The sequence below is a fragment of the Primulina tabacum genome, chromosome 4 (genome assembly GCF_025594145.1).
Source record: "Primulina tabacum isolate GXHZ01 chromosome 4, ASM2559414v2, whole genome shotgun sequence".
Taxonomy (NCBI): domain Eukaryota; kingdom Viridiplantae; phylum Streptophyta; class Magnoliopsida; order Lamiales; family Gesneriaceae; genus Primulina; species Primulina tabacum.
In genome coordinates this window covers 48,065,608-48,085,449 of record NC_134553.1, presented here as the reverse complement: position 1 = coordinate 48,085,449, position 19,842 = coordinate 48,065,608, and the positions used below count along the sequence as shown (strand labels likewise).

The 19,842-nt window shown below is 35.7% G+C and overlaps 3 protein-coding genes and 1 long non-coding RNA gene across 4 annotated transcripts; all 4 read right to left on the bottom strand.

The window, feature by feature from the left end:
• Positions 1-667: 667 nt before the first annotated feature.
• On the bottom strand, positions 668-3,329 carry LOC142543592 (glycosyltransferase BC10-like). Its single transcript, XM_075650948.1, has 2 exons — positions 2,656-3,329; positions 668-1,324 (listed from the first exon to the last, which is right to left on the bottom strand). The coding sequence occupies exons 1-2, from the start codon at positions 3,214-3,216 to the stop codon at positions 680-682; spliced, it is 1,206 nt and encodes a 401-aa protein (XP_075507063.1). The 5' UTR covers positions 3,217-3,329; the 3' UTR covers positions 668-679.
• Positions 3,330-6,989: 3,660 nt separating this feature from the next.
• Positions 6,990-7,574, bottom strand: LOC142542080 (uncharacterized). Its single transcript, XM_075648524.1, has one exon. It carries the CDS (start codon positions 7,572-7,574, stop codon positions 6,990-6,992), a length of 585 nt encoding a protein of 194 aa, XP_075504639.1.
• A 172-nt stretch (positions 7,575-7,746) lies between these two features.
• On the bottom strand, positions 7,747-8,528 carry LOC142542079 (uncharacterized). The gene is made up of 3 exons (XM_075648522.1): positions 8,247-8,528; positions 7,941-8,072; positions 7,747-7,803 (listed from the first exon to the last, which is right to left on the bottom strand). Exons 1-3 carry the CDS (start codon positions 8,526-8,528, stop codon positions 7,747-7,749), a joined length of 471 nt encoding a protein of 156 aa, XP_075504637.1.
• A 5,855-nt stretch (positions 8,529-14,383) lies between these two features.
• On the bottom strand, positions 14,384-14,847 carry LOC142541758 (uncharacterized). The gene is made up of 3 exons (XR_012819463.1): positions 14,751-14,847; positions 14,568-14,613; positions 14,384-14,483 (listed from the first exon to the last, which is right to left on the bottom strand). It is a non-coding gene; the product is annotated as an uncharacterized LOC142541758 (long non-coding RNA).
• Positions 14,848-19,842: the final 4,995 nt, after the last annotated feature.

The following is a 19,842-nucleotide window of genomic DNA, read 5'->3' as shown; positions in this document are numbered from 1 at the left end:
ATACATGTATTTTGGGATATAATTTACTATAAAAAAATATTCTACCAGTGCGTAAATTGGTGGAACTTTAAGTAATTGGTTTTTTTATTTTCTTGAATAATAGACTGAACCTATTTCATAAGAGTAAGTGACATGTGAGACAGTTTCATGGATTTATGATTCATGTTTATAATTAAAAACAATATTTTTGATATAAAAAATATTTTTTTTAAAAATCGGATCGGATTAGAAACCTGTCTCACAATATTTTTTGTTAAACGGTTTCATATGCGTTTTTGTGATGCAATAAAATAATAGATTTTTTTTTATCTTTTCCTTGTAAATTCTAACAAAACTCTTACTCTATTTAAAAAAATGTGTGGTATATATATTATTACCTACCAAAAAATTAGTGTGACAAAAAAAAAATTCCCCTTCAATCTATTACTATTCACTTACTATATTACAAAAATAGTTGGTGTCATAATCTGGTTTTTTTAATTTATCATTTTAAAATTACAATTTAATCTCTCACTATTTTTCACGATTATAATATGACTCTCATTCAAATTTTAAAATTATAGTTTAGTCTTTTCATCGATTTTCACGATTATGGTATGACACATTAAACTAATTATAAAAAAATTATACAAACATACAACGCGTGATAAAAGATCACTGTTATTTATATATAGGATACCTATACACTATAGTGCATAACTTTTGGTGCGAACCTTAGTAACCTCTCCAATGAATGGTATGTGAATTTTCGTGCAAACAAGAAGCAAACACGAGCTGGCTTCCCATTGTACGCACAACTGGTACCATTCCTCAGTGTCTCCAAGAACACCGGAGTCACGTCCGGTCTTATAAACTTCGAGGGGTGGGGCCCACCTCTCGTCCAGTCGACCCAAGTCAAACCTCTATTCGAATTCTTCCCTCCAAATTTTATGTTCACGAGAGTCGGCAAATAGTGTTCGTCAGCATAACACGTTCCATTGCAATAATTTTGGAAAACTGAGAAATAAGTGTTGTCTGCAATGACTTCTATTGCAAGATCTCTCTTCATCCCAAACCATTGGGACCCTTTTCTCCATTGATCAAGTTTGATGGTCGGATTCATTCGGTGGTTGTATCGACCACGCCCAACAGGTCCAGGTAGATCAAGAACCTCGACGAAACTTCGGCTAGAGTTCATTAAGTAAGAGTAGATAGTTGAGAAATTGTAGAGGGGAATGCAAGACTCGGAGAGGAGTACGAAATTCTGATTCGAGAAATCAAGAAGAGCATTGGCTAGTAACCTTCGCTCTGCTTCAATCATGTTAACGTTGCCCCATTTAACTTCCTACATTGATCCACAAAGTGTTTAAAGGTCTAACTAATTTCATAAGTTGCATCAACTTGCATATTTTCCATTTTTATTCATGTTATCGATCGCTTTACAATTTTAGTCCTATATTTTATATTTTTTTCAAATTTAATCTTTTTCATCAGATTATTGACGTAATACCAGACACATCATCAATATCCCGTGCCGTATGTTCTTATCAATATTTCACATCCAAGGCCTAGTAGTGTGCCATTAATTAAAGCACACACATGTGTTCCTTCTTTTTATTGGGCGTACCCTCAAATTCTTCCATTAAAATATATAGCACCAATTTAACTCTTCCACTAATGAATGCTCTTGCTTTTCCCATCTCAAATGATTGAGCCGGCAGAAAAACGATAAATTATAGTGTGAATTACAATGTCACTAAAATTTATAGCACCAAATTAATTAACTCTTCCACTAATGTATGTATATCTTGGTCATTTATGTTGTCAAAATTCAGTTTTAGTCCGTTAGTTTTGTTATTGCAATTTTAATCATTTTTCTGACGCATCACTGATATGGCGCTGACGCTTGTTGTTTCCCATCAGTGTTTCTGATAAAAAAAAGACTAAAATTTTCAAAAATAAGAAAATGTAGGACTAAATTAAACCCAACTATGGAAATTATTGAGTACCGAAATCATACTGACATAAACATACATGACCAAAAATATAATTTTCTCTAACTTAGATCTATTCCTGATTCTAGTATATTTTATGGGTTTTAGACTCCTAACTTTTCTTTATGTGAGATTTAATTTGCAGAAATGTAAATTCTCATATTACAGCTCATAATATAATTAATCTGAATTTTTATAAGAATGTGGCATTGAATCTTGTTTCAAATAGTTGTTGATCGTATTTTGCAATGACAAAAGAATGCTGGACCACAAAGGCAGGCAGATACCAAAACCCTACTCCATTCTAAATCTTCTCTCCACAGAAATAAGGTCACAATTAATTAGTCTTTTTCGGATAAAAGGGGACCATAATTTTTGGCAAAAATATTTAATACGACCAGTTTTTCCTCCACATGAATTGTTAAAATTTTAAAATAATTAATTGATCACACCAGCTTTTCCAATTATCGGGATCGACATTTTCCGGAATTGATAAATATGCAATATGTATCACATATATATAATTGGCAAGAAAAATTGGACTGTCTGTTTAGCTTGGATGAATGACTTGTTTTTTTTAGCAAATAATGCTTTAATTTGAAATAGAATTTTTCGGGTATTGTTTTAAATATAAACTAGCTCAGCTCAAGTAAAATGCAGATAATTAAGGTAATTTGCTAACCTTACTAGGAATTCTCCTGCCATGAAACACAGAACCCTTCGGCTCCGACCCGTTACAAGATGGATCCGAATGCACATATATTGAGTACAACCCTTTATGCCCTTTAAAGAACAGCTCCCAGAGCGGTGCCAAAACCACCGGCCCTCTTGTCAAGAACATGAATGCAACCTTGGGCACTTTCTGAAATGGGAATTCTTGAATCTTAGGAACCATTGATGCTTCCGACAGCAGCTCTTCATCATTCATGCCATGCATCACATCAGGTGGTTTTAGGAGATCCCTCCATCTACTGCTGGTGTTGGAAGTATTATTCGTGATAATTTGATCAGTTGGTCGAATATTAATTAGGGTTGATTGAGAAGCGATGATGGAGAGTTTACCATTGGTAAATTGGAGATTGAACGATAATCTCTTGTAATGGAAGCAGAAAATGAGTCCGAAAGTTAAGCCGAAAATGGCCAGGAAGAGGTAGGAGAGAAGATTCAGACGAAGTGGGTATGAGGTTTTGATTAGTTTTCCGGCTAGGAAGAATGGATTCGGATACTGGGTTTTCATTTTCATGGCGGCGGCCGCGATGGTGGTGAGATTATGGGAAGAGTCTATCTATATCCGGCCAAATGATTTCTTGTTGCCTTTGTGGAGGATGAAATTTATGTTGACTTGCTAGTCTTGTATGGACCAGGTTTCGTGTACTAAGGTAGTGTTTGGTTGGGGTGATAAGGTGGGTTTATTTTTTTTAACTCATCTTATCCCTTGTTTGGTACGCGTGATTATTTAACCAAGTCAATACCTCCTATGAATGATTAGGTTATATTAGGTGGGTTAAAATAATACATCCTCACCCCCTAGGATTATTTATCCAACTCTTAATCCTTCCTATTTTTCCGATTTTACCCTTCTCCTATATCCAAACTCACCACCACTTCCAACCACGACTGCCGCCACCGACCACCGACCGCCGCCGCCGGCCGACCGCCGGCCACCGACAACCGCCGAGAACCAGCCGACGTCGGACCGCCGACCATCGCCGCCGACCGATAACTTCCGGCCGGCCGGTCGGCAGCCGTCGACGCCGCTGACTGCTGGCAGCACCGACGTCGCCGGAAACTCACCGTCGTCCTCGCCGTCGCCGCCGCTGGAGTGGAAGAAGAAAAAAAAGAAGAAAGGGCAATTTTGTCCTCTCATCAAAAAATTCAAAATTATCCTACACTTAAAAATCATACCAAACATAACATCATATATTTCATTCCTACAACAATCATTTTCTTTATCATTTACTTACTAATCCTTAGTTTATTTTATCCTTTAAACCAAACACAGCCTAAGACTTTTAAGTTGAATAATCACAATACAAGAAAGATTGATGTCGTTTAGTGTTAATTTTAAAGATTTAAGTATATAAAAATATGTTTCAGGTTACCTCCAAAATTTTTGTTTTTTGTTTTTTAAATACGGAACCCCCGCTTTCATTACCTTTTGGTGTGTGCTGGATAAATATCGGGTTAACTCATTAACCAGCAAACCAGGTAAATCACACTGTCAAAAAGTGCGTGACTGCCTTTAAAAAAATATTAAAATAATGATAAGTTAATAATAATAATTTAAATTTTATTACCAAATATAATTATAACTAAATATTAATAGATCAATACTACGATCATAAAGAATAACAATCACAATACATTGTATTATTCGATCACAACAACATTAATAACAATAATCACATAATCAATCATTCAAATTACAAGAAACATTTATAAAGAGAGCGATTATATTAATTGAAGAATGGGTTTCTTGTGAGACGGTCTCATGAATTTTTATCTGTGAGACAGGTCATAAAAAGTAATACTTTTTCATGGATGACCTAAATAAGAGATTTATCTCACAAAATACGATCCGTAAAAGCGTCTCACACAAGTTTTTACCTTGATTGAAAACTATTTCCAATTTACCGTATCATGCCATTCGAGACCGTAGTTAGAGATGTAAACAAAATAAAGTATGCTCGAACATTACCCAAAATATCTAATCTAGATATGAAATTTCCTTGACTTGTTGTGTACTGCATTTAATGTTATTTTATCATATTTTCGCACGTTATTTATATGAATATATGTAAGAATACTAGTTAAGTTGAATAATAAAACCATATAAATGAAACATTCATTAGCTGTGGAGAAATAATATGTGGGTTTTATCAACACATTTTACTTGTTATTATCAATGTAATGTCCATATTTGACGATTATTTATCAGCAAAGATTTTTTAAAATGTTTATGTCATCAATCATATGCGTTTTTTAAACTTTCTTCTCATAATCATCCTAAAGTCAAACAAATTTAATTTTGGAATTTAAAAATTATGAACTCCTAAAACACATTGCTGATATAAGTAATATCTATTGTGTCACGCCCCGGGACGGGGATTGGTTGACACCGACGTTGCTCTCAAATTTACATTCGAAAACAACAAGTCTCAGAAATACAAAATTCAGAAACCAGTCTTTTTATTCATAATACGAAATAATTCATTGTCTGATACAAACTCGAATCACTAATATTTTACAGCGGAAATGTAAAACAGACCTAACATTGCTTCTACAGATGCAGCGGAAAAACATAATTTAAAACTGAGAATAACAGTCTTCTTCTTCACCATCCCCAAAACTGATTCTGCTCCTTTTCTTCTAACTTTTCTTCCTCGTTCTTATCTGAGATGGGTTTGGTGGGTGAGTGATATGGTTGTCACTCAGTAAGCAGGGGCGGGAATAATTCCCAATTTCGAAATCGTTTTCAACAGAAACAGTAATACAATAATATACAGTAACTCTTTATTTCAGAACAGAAATCAGTATTCAGAAATCAGTATTCGGTATTCAGTAATCAGAAATTTAACAAGTAAGCACTGAGCACGTTCGTGAATTTCATGGCTAAACTGATATCAGTCCCCTATATGTTCTCTCCTGTCACGCCCCGAAACTCGGGATTTGACACCGGCGTCGTTTAACAATCACACAATTGAAACAACCAGCCTCGTAGCATAGTATAAACCGAAATACCAGTTTATTAATCATAATCTCAAAAACCAAAGTCTTTACAACTGAAATAACTAATGAAATAAATGCGGAAACGTTTTTACATAAAACTTGAGTACCAAAATTCAGAAACCTCTTTACTAGCAACTCTCGAGATTAAAACAATTCACCAGCCCCAAAATTGTTCTGATTCTTCTTCTTCAATCTGCTCTTCGAATTTATCTGGGAAGGTTGTAAGGGGTGAGTATTTTGGGAAATACTCAGCAAGTGGGGGCCGTTCGAGTACAACAAAACAACATGCAATTTTCGAAATATACATACCATGCAAACATAATTCTTATCACGTGCGCATCATTAACCCGACACTGAGATTCATCTACTTTCAATGGTTTACTGATATCAGTCCCTAATTTTTACTCCTCTAAGGGGACGAGTCCGTATAGCGGTTATCTCCCCCACCGCGTAAGGGTACGTATGGTTGGGATTCCCACCCATATCAAGTTGAATTCTCACAGTGTCAAAATATTTATTCATGCAAAATATCGTAACCAGAAGGGTGTAGAAGAAGAATTGTACTCGCCCGAATTTTTATAAAACCGAAAATATATGCATCGAAATTCAATAATTTAAACAAGCCCACTTACCTTAAATTCTTGATGAAAAACGTAAAAAGGCTAGGGTTCTTCGAAATTCCTACTTCACTGGTTGGACGGCGGCAGGGCTTCGCTGCGCTCGAAAATTCCTAAGGAGACTAGAGCACAAATTTTCGAAAATTTGGTGTGATATGTGGTGTGATTTTCGAGTCTACAGGGCCCTCCTATTTATAGGGGTTGGCTGCTATCGTGATCGAGTGATATCGCGTTTGAATCTGAATCAAATCTTTATCGAGAATCGTGATCTATCCGTGATATAAATTCGAACTCTAAATCTTTTATCTCTCAATTTTCGAAATTCTCAAATATATACACTGTAAATTTCGAATTATAGGGATTTTATTATCCTTTGCCTGATTTTTATCCCGGTATCTCCATATCAACTCAAATCTTAGGCATTTATCTGCGAAATTTCAAAAAATAATATACACGATATTATTATTCACTCAATCTTGGTAAAATCTTACAAATCTCACATCCTCAAATGAGATAAATCCTGGTATCCAAAATATACTATCGTGATAAAACTTAAAATTCTTGGATTTTACATCCCTCCCTCCTTATGGGAAGTTTCGTCCTCGAAACTTGGGTTGGCTTGGTCTCCGAAGAGGTACGGGTATTGGTCCCTCATCCTTTCTTCTAGCTCCTACGTGGCTTCTCTTTCCGTGTGGTTAGACCATTGTACCTTGACGTAAGGAATGATACGTCGCCTTAGTACTTGGTCCTTGGTGTCCACAATTCTGATGGAAACTTCTTCGTACTTCAGCTCTTCTCCCAAGTTACTTTCGATCATGAGCGGTTCTGCTTCCAACACGTGGCTTGGGTCCGAGATGTATTTCCGTAGTTGGGACACGTGAAAAACGTTGTGAATTCTAGGCATGTTTGGTGGCAGCGCCAATCTGTATGCTAATGTGCCCATTTTTTCCGAAATCTCAAAGGGTCCCACATAACGAGGGTTCAGCTTCCCGGCTTTACTGAATCGGACCACTCCTTTCATAGGCGAGACTTTTACGTAGGCCTTCTCGCCGATATTGAATTCCACTACCCTTCTTTTCAGATCTGCCCAACTCTTTTGTCGATCTTGAGCTGCCTTGAGTTTCTCTCGGACTACTGTAACCTTGCCTATTGTTATCTGTACGAGTTCGGGTCCTACTATTGCTTTTTCTCCCACTTCATCCCAATATAAGGGTGATCGGCATTTTCTCCCATACAGGGCTTCGTATGGAGCCATCCCAATACTGCTGTGATAGCTGTTATTATAAGCAAACTCGATCAATGGTAGATGATTGCTCCAATTGCTACTGAATTCTAGAGCGCAGGCTCGCAGCATGTCTTCCAGGGTTTGAATTGTTCTCTCGGTTTGGCCATCGGTTTGTGGGTGATAGGCCGTACTAAGAGTCACTTTAGTTCCCATGGCCCCCTGAAAGCTCTTCCAAAAACGTGAGACGAATCTTGGGTCTCTGTCAAACGGGATGCTCACTGGTACTCCATGAATTCGCACAATATTATCCATATACAGTGTAGCCAACTTGTCCAGATTATAGTTCATACGGACGGGTAGGAAGTGTGCAGATTTTGTAAGTCTATCTACAATTACCCATATTCCGTCTTGACCTTGCCTCGACTTTGGTAACCCCACCACAAAGTCCATGGAGATGTGTTCCCACTTCCACTCAGGTATCTCCAACGGTTGCAATAATCCTCCAGGTCGTTGGTGCTCTGCTTTGACCTGTTGACACACTTGGTATTTAGAGACAAATTCTGCCACGTCTCTTTTCATTCCATTCCACCAAAAATTGCTTTTAAGATCTCTGTACATCTTCGTACTCCCTGGATGGACTGAAAACTTGGATTTGTGTGCTTCTGACAGTATTTCTTGGCGAAGGTTATCGCATTCTGGTACACACAGTCGCCCTTTCATCCACAGGACTCCTTTGTCATCAGTTTGTAGATCTTGAGACTTCCCGCTTTCGACTTGTCCCCTAAGTTTCTTTAGCTCAGGGTCTCGATCCTGGTTTAACTTGACGGTCTCTTGCAGACATGGTCTCGCGGAGAGTGAAGCCAGAGTAATTTTGCTCTCATTTTTCCGACTCAGAGCATCGGCCACCTTGTTCGCTTTACCCGGGTGGTAACTGATTGTCAGGTCGTAATCCTTCAGGAGTTCGATCCACCGTCTTTGCCTCATGTTAAGTTCCTTTTGGGTGAACAGGTATTTGAGGCTCTGGTGATCTGTGAAAATTTCGCACTTGGCGCTATAGAGATAGTGCCTCCAAATTTTTAAGGCAAATACAACTGCTGCTAGCTCCAGATCATGCGTAGGGTAGTTCTGCTCGTGCGGTTTCAACTGCCTTGATGCGTAGGCTATTACTCTTCCCTCTTGCATGAGTACGCATCCCAAACCTTCCTTAGATGCGTCGCTGTAAAGGGTGAATTCCTTATCTTCAGTGGGTAAGATTAGTATTGGCGTGGATGCGAGCTTTTCTTTTAACGTCTGAAAACTTTTCTCGCAACCTTCGTCCCAGACGAACTTGGAATTCTTCTGAATGAGTTTAGTTAGTGGTATGGCGATTGAGGAAAAACCTTCGACAAACTTTCTGTAATAACCTGTCAGTCCCAGAAAGCTCCTGATGTCTGTGGCGTTCTTAGGTTTTGGCCACTGTGTAATTGCCTCGACTTTCTTGGGATCCACTGATACTCCTACTTCAGAGATTACGTGTCCTAAAAAGGATACACCCTTTAACCAGAACTCACATTTCTTAAACTTAGCGTAGAGTTCCTTCTCTCTCAAGGTCTAAGTGCAATGCGGAGATGCTCTTCGTGATCATGTTCGTTGGAAGAATAGATGAGGATGTCGTCAATAAATACTACTATGAACTGATCCAGGAATGGCTTGAAAACTCTGTTCATTAGGTCCATGAATGCTGCAGGCGCGTTGGTCAGTCCAAAAGGCATCACTATGAACTCATAATGCCCATATCTTGTCCGAAAAGCTGTTTTGAGAATATCTTCAGCCCTGACCTTCCATTGGTAGTAGCATCTTCTCAGGTCAAGCTTGGAAAATGTTGTAACTTCTTTAAGTTGATCGAAAAGAATCGTCTATCATTGGAAGAAGATATTTATTCTCCATTGTGATCTTATTGAGTTCTCTATAATCTATACACAATCTTATACTTCTGTCTTCCTTATTCACAATCAGTACTGGAGTTCCTTATGGAGACGTACCCAGTTGAAATTGCTTCTTGTCTGGCAATTCTTAGAGTTGTTCCTTTGGCTCTTGGAGTTCAGTTGGCCTCATTCGGTAAGGTGCTTTCGAAATTGGTACTGCACCAGGGACCAGATTAATTTCGAACTCAACTTCGCGGTCCGGGACTATCCCTGGGAGTTCTTCTAGAAAAACGTTCGGAAATTCTCGCATTATTAGGGTATCTTCCAGCTTGAGCTCAATTTTTTCCTATACTTCGTTCACCATTGCTAGGTAAACTTTTTTTTTTTTTTTGCCTGATTTAATGGCTTTCCAAGTCTGGGAAGTAGAAAGAATGTATTTCTGTCTCTTGGCATTGCCATGATACCTTATTTCTTCTTGGTTCGCGTTTCGAAGTTTGAATTTTTTTTTCCTTTTACTCCGGCAATCTGCTATTGCACTGCTCTTAGATAACCAATCCATCCATATAATGACGTCGAAATCTTACCAAAGTGCTTTGAATCAAGTCGGCACTGAATATATACGAATAGATGATGATTTTATTCAATCTTGAAATTATCAAGATTACTATCTCAAAACAAAAAAGCCATATAAAATCTTGGAACTTAATTCAATATCAATCTATACCCTATTGATTTAAATCCCAAAAATTATAACTCAGTCGTCAGAAAATAAAATCTTATTCAACCTTGTATAAATGAAATTAATCATCAATTAATGCTTTTGTTAAATCTTACTTGCACTAAACCTTACTTTCCTCAATATCCAGCAATAATCTCATAACTTATTTTATTCATATAAGATCGTAATCTACGAGTTATCCCAAAATAATATAAATTACTTAAACCTTAAAATATTGTTTCCCAACTTCTTTTTAGACAAGGTAACCCAAAATTATACATATTTAAAGTTAACGCTTAGCATTCTTTAAGAACCCAAATTAATGTTTACACATTTAACTATTGCTCAAAATCAACTTCCATATTGGAATATCCAAAACTTATTATAACTCTTATCACAGATTTTCACATACTAGTTTTTTTTTTCTTCCCATAAATAATTTATTGTCCCCAAATCAAATATTTCACCTTAAATCAGAAGCTTAAGTCAACTTATCTCAGATAAGTACAATCCCAACAATATAGATCAATATTAATTGTTTCCTTAATAAAATTCCATAAAAATCCGATAAGCACTACAAGAAACGCGTTTAACGAGATTTTTCGAGATATTTTCCAAAAATGGAAAGTCTAGAGATAAACATATGGATTGAAAGAATTCGTCGAGAGGGTTTCAGAACAGTTGACAGAACCGAATTCAGAGTTTCCTACAAAAAAAAATCGAAGGACGTATGCTGGCGGGTTGGTTCGCTGACTCGGCCGGGTTGACTCTCCGGGTTGACTCGTCGGAGTATGGTCGGAGCAAATGCTTATGACAGCGAAGGGGTCACGATCACAGAACCGGTGGTGGCACGGCAGGAATCGGTAGGAAAACTACCTAATTTGGCGGGGAACTCGCGCAACTCGGTTAACTCAATGAAATTGGGCGTTTTCGATTGGGTGATCCGAACTCAAAATTGATTGTTGGTAAAAGTTACCCATGGATCATAGATTGGTTGGCTATAAGGAATTGAAAATCGGAGTAGGATTGGTAGGGTAATTGGACAAAATAATTTTCAGGTTAGGGTTCATACGCCAAATTCGTAGATCTGAAATTCCCGTTTCATCCTAATGCAAAATATGTAATTGTTTGAGGGCTTTTGTTCGTCTCATCGAGACGGTTCTAGATCTGGTCTCCGATCAAAGAAACACTACCGGAAGCGGCCAGAATTGGCGAAAAACGCGGCGGCGCGCGTAGGGGCTGTTTGGCCGAATTTTATTTTTTTCGAAATTTGATTTTTTTTTTGAAACTCGATTTTTCCCACTCGGATTATGAACCTGGCGGCTCTGATACCACTAAAATGTCACGCCCCGAAACTCGGGATTTGACACCGGCGTCGTTTAACAATCACACAATTGAAACAACCAGCCTCGTAGCATAGTATAAACCGAAATACCAGTTTATTAATCATAATCTCAAAAACCAAAGTCTTTACAACTGAAATAACTAATGAAATAAATGCGGAAACGTTTTTACATAAACTTGAGTACCAAAATTCAGAAACCTCTTTACTAGCAACTCTCGAGATTAAAACAATTCACCAGCCCCAAAATTGTTCAGATTCTTCTTCTTCAATCTGCTCTTCGGATTTATCTGGGAAGGTTGTAAAGGGTGAGTATTTTGGGAAATACTCAGCAAGTGGGGGCCGTTCGAGTACAACAAAACAACATGCAATTTTCGAAATATACATACCATGCAAACATAATTCTTATCACGTGCGCATCATTAACCCGACACTGAGATTCATCTACTTTCAATGGTTTACTGATATCAGTCCCTAATTTTTACTCCTCTAAGGGGACGAGGCCGTATAGCGGTTATCTCCCCCACCGCGTAAGGGTACGTATGGTTGGGATTCCCACCCATATCAAGTTGAATTCTCACAGTGTCAAAATATTTATTCATGCAAAATATCGTAACCAGAAGGGTGTAGAAGAAGAATTGTACTCGCCCGAATTTTTATAAAACCGAAAATATATGCATCGAAATTCAATAATTTAAACAAGCCCACTTACCTTAAATTCTTGATGAAAAACGTAAAAAGGCTAGGGTTCTTCGAAATTCCTACTTCACTGGTTGGACGGCGGCAGGGCTTCGCTGCGCTCGAAAATTCCTAAGGAGACTAGAGCACAAATTTTCGAAAATTTGGTGTGATATGTGGTGTGATTTTCGAGTCTACAGGGCCCTCCTATTTATAGGGGTTGGCTGCTATCGTGATCGAGTGATATCGCGTTTGAATCTGAATCAAATCTTTATCGAGAATCGTGATCTATCCGTGATATAAATTCGAACTCTAAATCTTTTATCTCTCAATTTTCGAAATTCTCAAATATATACACTGTAAATTTCGAATTATAGGGATTTTATTATCCTTTGCCTGATTTTTATCCCGGTATCTCCATATCAACTCAAATCTTAGGCATTTATCTGCAAAATTTCAAATAATAATATACACGATATTATTATTCACTCAATCTTGGTAAAATCTTACAAATCTCACATCCTCAAATGAGATAAATCCTGGTATCCAAAATATACTATCGTGATAAAACTTAAAATTCTTGGATTTTACATCTCCTCTAAGGGGTGAGGCCAGTAATCAGTAATTAGTAATGTTCAGAATATATATTCCTACCATTAGTTCACTAAGTTTCAGTGCTTCAAAATCAGATATTAGAAATCAAGAATATACTTTGCTTTAAAACAGAAATCATCAAACGGGTTTCAAGATATTTATACATAAACCCACTTACAGTAATTTGCTGGAGAGTTTCGGTTGAAGTCTGGAAATAGGCTTGCTCTCGCTACTGGTTTCTACTGCCCGAAAATAAGCACTCTTTTATCTCAAATATTTCAAGTGATAACTCAAGATTTGTGTAACACCAATTAGAGGTTTGAGAGTGTTATATATAGGCAAAATTCTGACTGTTAGCCTCCCAATTAATGGTCATAATCTGCCATTAACAATCTTTATTCCGTGTTAAATGCTTCAGTTACAAGTCATGGGCTGAATTAGTAACTGTCTGGTGGAATTTCGTGCTGCTGCTGCTGGATTTTATCTGTGGTTTGCTGCTAGATTCTAATCTGCTGAAAAAATAACAGCTTCTGAAATATTAGCTTCTGCTGGAATGCTGGAATAGCTTCTGCTGGAAATTTGCATTGCCGCTGGAATGCTGGAAATTCGGGTTCTTACATATCAATTTTTTTATGTCTCTCATATTATCATCAAGCTCTGGATCCAAAATTTTAAATTACTAACTTTTTAACAAGTTAGATAAATGGATCCCTTTATTATTAAGAAGTCTACAACATTGTCTCTTACAAACATCAAGTGTAATAAACTACCAACATTCTTAATTTTTCTGACTAAAATAAATTAGTTTCTTTGGTCGGAGTACATAACAACAATGGCGATCACCACCACCCCGATACCGACAAATTTATCAGTCCGCAGCTGACGAATCTTACGACTCCATCCATCATTATACGAATTTAAGCCCACAGTTCGATTGAAACCCCTGCATCGAGAATTCCTAGACATATCAGAGTTCAAGATCAGACACGAATCAAAACATAAAGAAGTAAAGAAACGGGTGAGGAAAAATAAGGGGACGAAACTTGGGTTGTTTAGAATTTGGTCTAATTATTTCATATAAATCGTAACCAGGTTTTGCATCAATTTAAAAAGGGTAAGTCATCTAACCCAAGAAATGATGGTTTAGGCGATGTATTCCGGAAAGTGTTTTTCTTTACGTAGTTTTATAGTTTACCCACACTTTGCAAATTCAGCTAAACTGCCGTTGAAATTTTGTATTGAGAAATCCTGCATGTTCCAGAGGAATTGAGTCTACTTTCATACCCTATTTTCTAGTGACAATGGTAAGGATAGTTGAACTTTCCACTAGAATAGCATCTGAGAGCTGATCTGATCACAACAACTTTATTATCAATTTTGTTTCTATTCACATTAAAGGAGGATAGAAAGCTACGTCGGGAATCAGTTAAATTACACTGCTTACATTTATTTGCTCTGTTTTGGAATTCCAAGTCTCATTTGGAAAATTAACGGGATGTCAAAGATCTTGTTTTGCGTCGCTCAATCTCACCCTCTCGAACTATTATTTGAAAACATAAATATCAAGGCAAACCGAGCAAGTAATTGTCATTCTTACTTGCCACATAAAGCATGAGTTTCGGCTAGATATTAACTCTACCACGCATTAGAATCAATGCATGCGGGGAGAGCTCCAAAAAGTTGTATGATGTCTGGAAATAATCCTGAAAATAAAATTAAAGAAGTCAAACTCAAATTCTGAGAGTCAATAGATAAACAAGAATACAGAGATAATTCAGTACACTAACATTCATATTTCCCCCAGAAGTAGAATCCAATAATGCACTTCCTTGACTGAGATTACACACCATACATCCACACATCAGTTCAACAAGTATAAAGATACTAAAAATGTTCGACATGAAAGATTCTGCTGGACGATCAGATACACATATTAATAGCCACGTCAAGATTCTGATGATGATGCTTACCCTACGCAGTGTTCCCCAACTATCAATGAGTTTGTACTGACATGAAGAAGAGCCATATGGCCATCTGTGTGCCCCTAATTAAAAATATTAGAGTGAATAATACGCTCATCACTCTTTCATCAAACTCTGACATGGATTCTCTGTCTTTCATCTTGATACTGTCAAATTCATGGATTGTCACAGAGAGTTTATTTTCCTTTGTTTGATCATTATCTTCGCATAATTGTATAATTTATCCTAGATATATTTGGCAATGAGACACATTTTGATCTTGCTGAAAGTATTCATGTCCAAAGTTTTGTTTAATATGTCATTGGCTACATTGTTCAGATTTGTTTCTTCTTGTCCTCATTAGTCCATTTCATCCTTGGTTTTTCGATCATCTGAGGAGCACTGTAAAAAATGACAGTAGCAGTGTTTGCTTTCATGATTCTCATTGGTCCGTCTATGATAACGTACCACATATCATCATCTTGAGCAGCTGTTATCAAAATCTTCTTTAGAGAACATTCAGATCTTGCTTAATGACGCCATTTAGAATATTTTGTTAAGAGGAAAGAATAAATATGGCTCTGATAACACTTGTTAGGATCAAAAATAAATTTAGAGTTGGTGAATAAATTTATTTCAGAATATTTCTTTTGTGTTAGCAACTAGATAGACTGTCAGTTGAGCTTCATCAGTCGACCTATAATCGGTTTGGCTATCAGTATATTTCTTATGTTTTATCAGTCTTACTTTGTAATCAGTTAAACTTCTTAGTTTAGTTTTCCTCGTTAAATTCAGTTCAGTTAGATTCGGTAATTATCCTTTTGATCAGCAATCTCATTCAATCACCAAAACTTAAAATGTTCCAACACAATCTTTCAAATTCTCTTTCGAGATAATCGAGTTCAGTTTGCTCATTTTGATTCAGTTCAGCATATAGTTCCTCGTAGAGTTTCTGTAAGCTTTCCAAAGTGACTTTTTTTTTTATCTACATCATGAGTTTCCAAATCACTTGAATCAGTACAAGTTGTCACATGGAGACAGATAGACTTTGATGAATTTTGAGAGGTGTTCCTACTAGGTGTTGCAACACCAGAGACAACACCCAATGGATTATTGCATTGAGTGTTTCTCTAGTGCAACCAGAAAAGTGTGATTATTCTCTTCACTGGATCTCTGTTCTTTGTCAGGATCTTCATCATTTAGAGAGACATTTAATATTTTGTTTTTCTGAAGCCTGTTGGCACATTCATTAACATAATGTCTGAAGCCTGAACACTTTCTGCATTGAACCGAGTCTAGTATTTTGACATCTTATTGAATCTTTCCATCATTCTTTGGTCAAAATTTTCCTTGAGTAGGTGCAATCATTTGAGCTCGAGAGCAGTAATACTAGGAAGATTAAGATGATATTTGATTTCTTCTCGTCTCTTATCTTCTTTAGATAGTCTCCGTTATCATGAATGAGATGAAGTCTTCACACAGTTCAGACTCGTTGACTTCCTAATACAGTTAAAATAGATCATTGTAAGAATTATTTGAGACTAGGAATGCAATGATTTTTCCTTTATCTTTCTTCTATAAATCCATATTAATCTCAAATGTTCTGAAAGAACTTATCAGATCATCCAATCCAAGCTTGGTAGTGTATTTGGCTTCATGGATTGCACATATACTGATGTTAAATCGCTCTAGAAGTGATCATAACATATTACTGATTAGTCTTTCATTAGAAATCGGATCGTCAAGACTGGATACATCATTTGCAATATCACACAGTCGGCGATCATAAGCAGTAATAGACTGTGTTTCCTCCATTTTCAAACTTTCAAACTTGGTGGTTAGCATTTGAGTTTGGTTCTTCGCACACTTTCAGATCATTCATTGTGTTTTTGAAGGATTTTCATATATCCTTGGCAAAGACACAATTAAACTGAACATATTTATGTCAACTGACGTGAAGATGACATTGAGTTCTTTTGGGTTGAAGTTCGAAATCTGGACTTCATCAGTCCTCCATGCACTTACTAGTTTAATAAAACTGTCAACATCTTCATCAACAGTCTTTGGTGGAGTCTAACCATCTATAACATGTTATCATGCTCTTTCTTCAATAGAATTTATGTAGACCCTCGTCTTGACGTTTCAAATAGTGCAGTTGGATCCTTCCGAAATTGGTGGCCGAAGTGCAGTGTTGATAGTTGACACGTCCTAGTACTTTTTCCTATTCAAAGAAAAATAACCAGAATTTCACTTAGTAGAAGACTTTTTTGTCACTCTTGATACCCATTGAAAGTTGGTTGACATAAAAGTACTAAATAGATAGAGATTGTGTGAATCAGATATAATTATTCTACGCAGTGTTATAATATCTTAACATAACATGTATCGAATTAATATAATTTATCATACAATTAAACTTTGATTAATAATGCACAAGTGTATGCACTTGTGCGCGTTGACTCAGACAAAGATTCACTAGAAAAAATTGTCAGCTTACAAAACCAATACTAGTGAATAAAGAAAATTTAACTCTTTTAACAAAGTGAGAGAGTGGGCCAAAACATTTATCAAACCAAATAACCAAAACTGCAGATGCAACGTTTATGAAGCTGAAATTTTTTTGATGAACAAGCATCTAATCAACATTGAGCTTAGGTGTTATGTCTGCTTGTCTTCAATACTCCACGACAACACATCAATACGACTTGGCTTGAGTACTTGATATCTTCGAAGTAAATCACCAACTCCCGTTTTTGGCTCATGCGGCATCTGTATTCATCTATCAATCCCAGGATCTATCTTTGATAATTTATAAGCTTTCTTTAACCTAGAGATTATTCATTGAATAGAATCCTACAAGATATGAAAACAAGAGTTTCATTAGAAAATAAATTCTTTTAAATAAATCTATCATATCTAGAGTTTATCAAAGATCTCAATAGTCTAAAAAGACAAAACTCTATAATTTAATATGCACGATATTATCAAAAAAGAAAATATAATTAAATAATAAATTATATCCCTTTGAGTAAGAATCATACTCGGGGTCATTAAATTTCAGAGATGGCTCTTGCTTAACAATGAGGAATTCGGCGTTGTTCGATGGGTTCTTGATGATCGCTACGAGGTTCACCTCTTCGGCGCCCATTAATTAGCTGGTTGAATGAAACCTTTTTCAGTTTTAACAAGGTTGTTCAAGAACTCAAGTATTGGCTCAGCTGGTTGTGCTGATCAAGAAAACAGTTTCCATATTCTGTTCGACTGTCCATTGATGGTCTCATCCTAGTTCATACTATATTGGATTCTTTTTCTAAAAAAATATAAGTATAATAAATTCAATTGTTTTTCTTTTTTCTTTTTTAGTTGGTGGTTTATTTCAAATTGTAATCGAGTATCAAATATGAGAGCTAGTCATAAATTTTAGAACTTTGTTAACATGTGTTATAAATTATATATATATCGTTTTTTCATCTCTCGTATTATATCAATATCATTTCATCGTCTCCCTTGATGAGCTAAGTGTTGCCTATGTGCATGAATTCCCAAGCCATCTATTTATTACACATCCATATCTATTTAATATATATTGTGCTGTATGAAGAGATTTGAAGCTATGGATTTCAAATTTTTTTGATTCTTTGATGAATTTACATTAGATGGATTTTAAATCCAACATTTAGCTCTATTTCTTAATATCAACAAGACAAAAAATAAGATTTTCATGTCGTATACTATTGACTAATTAATTTTTAACAAAATATAATTCATTTTTTTAGTGATTCTTGAGAAAATATGTAATAGAATTTTCATAACAAAATTATATATATCTAGAGGGTATTTTAGTTTCAAGAGAATTTCATGCATATAATGGGCTACTGAGCCGAGTTTCAAATTCCATTCTAGCCCATTCTTGTTTTTTTTTTTTAAAAAAAAAACATCCATTTAGCCCTTTCTTTCTTTCAGTATTTTTTGTTTAAAACTCATTTAGGCCATTCTAATAATAATAATAAAAAAAACATCCATTTTAGCCCTTTCTTTCTTTCAGTCTTTTTTGTTTAAAACTCATTTAGGCCATTCTAATAATCAAGATGTGGTGAGTCACATAAACCACAATTTGTATTATTATCATTATTATTATTATTATTATTATGGGGAAATTTTTTTTTTTAAAAAAAAAACGAGGATTCAAACTCATATATTTTCAAAACGAGAAAGATTTATGTTACATTACTATATCACAAAAATATTGAATAATAAAACACGATATCGATAGATAAATAATTGTGCATGTAACCCTCAATTCAAACTATCGAATGACAACACTTTTAACTTTAAAGTGATTTAAAATATATTCAAGTTTGACTCAAGTTGATGACTACAAATATGAATCAAATCACATCCAAACTAATTCGAAATATCTTCATAAATTATATTGTTCACTTGCGTTCTAACACTAGCAACTAAAATCAAGCAAATTAAATAGAAATAGTAGGGGTGAGAAAAAATACCGAATTTTCGGTATACCGAGTATTAAACCCAAATCCGTAAGTTACCAAAAAAAATCGTCAAATTATCATCGTATAAAATTATAATTCTCGATCGATGTTATAAAATTAATTTGTTAAAATAATTCTTTCAATTAATTTAATACTCTACTGCACAATTACTTCTATATTCATTAATTATTATAATACCGTAAATCCGGCCTAAAATATTGGCACATTGACAGGAAACCTACAATTAAATTAATCTCAAACAACATCTTCAAGTGTGTGTGTGTGTGTATATATATATATATACACACACACACACACACACACAAAATATCGACCAGAAACGCCATCTTAGGTTATCTGTTCATAGACTTGAGAACACACAGTTTACTAGCTAAAAATTCAAGAGTATGTCTCTTGTGAAACGATCTCACGAATATTTATCTGTGAGACGGGTCAACCTACCGATATTCACAATAAAAAGTAATACTCTTAGCATAAAAAAATAATATTTTTTCATGGATGACCCAAATAAGAGATCTGTCTCACAAAATATGATCCGTGAGATCGTCTTATGCAAGTTTTTGTCAAAATATTTCAATAGTCTA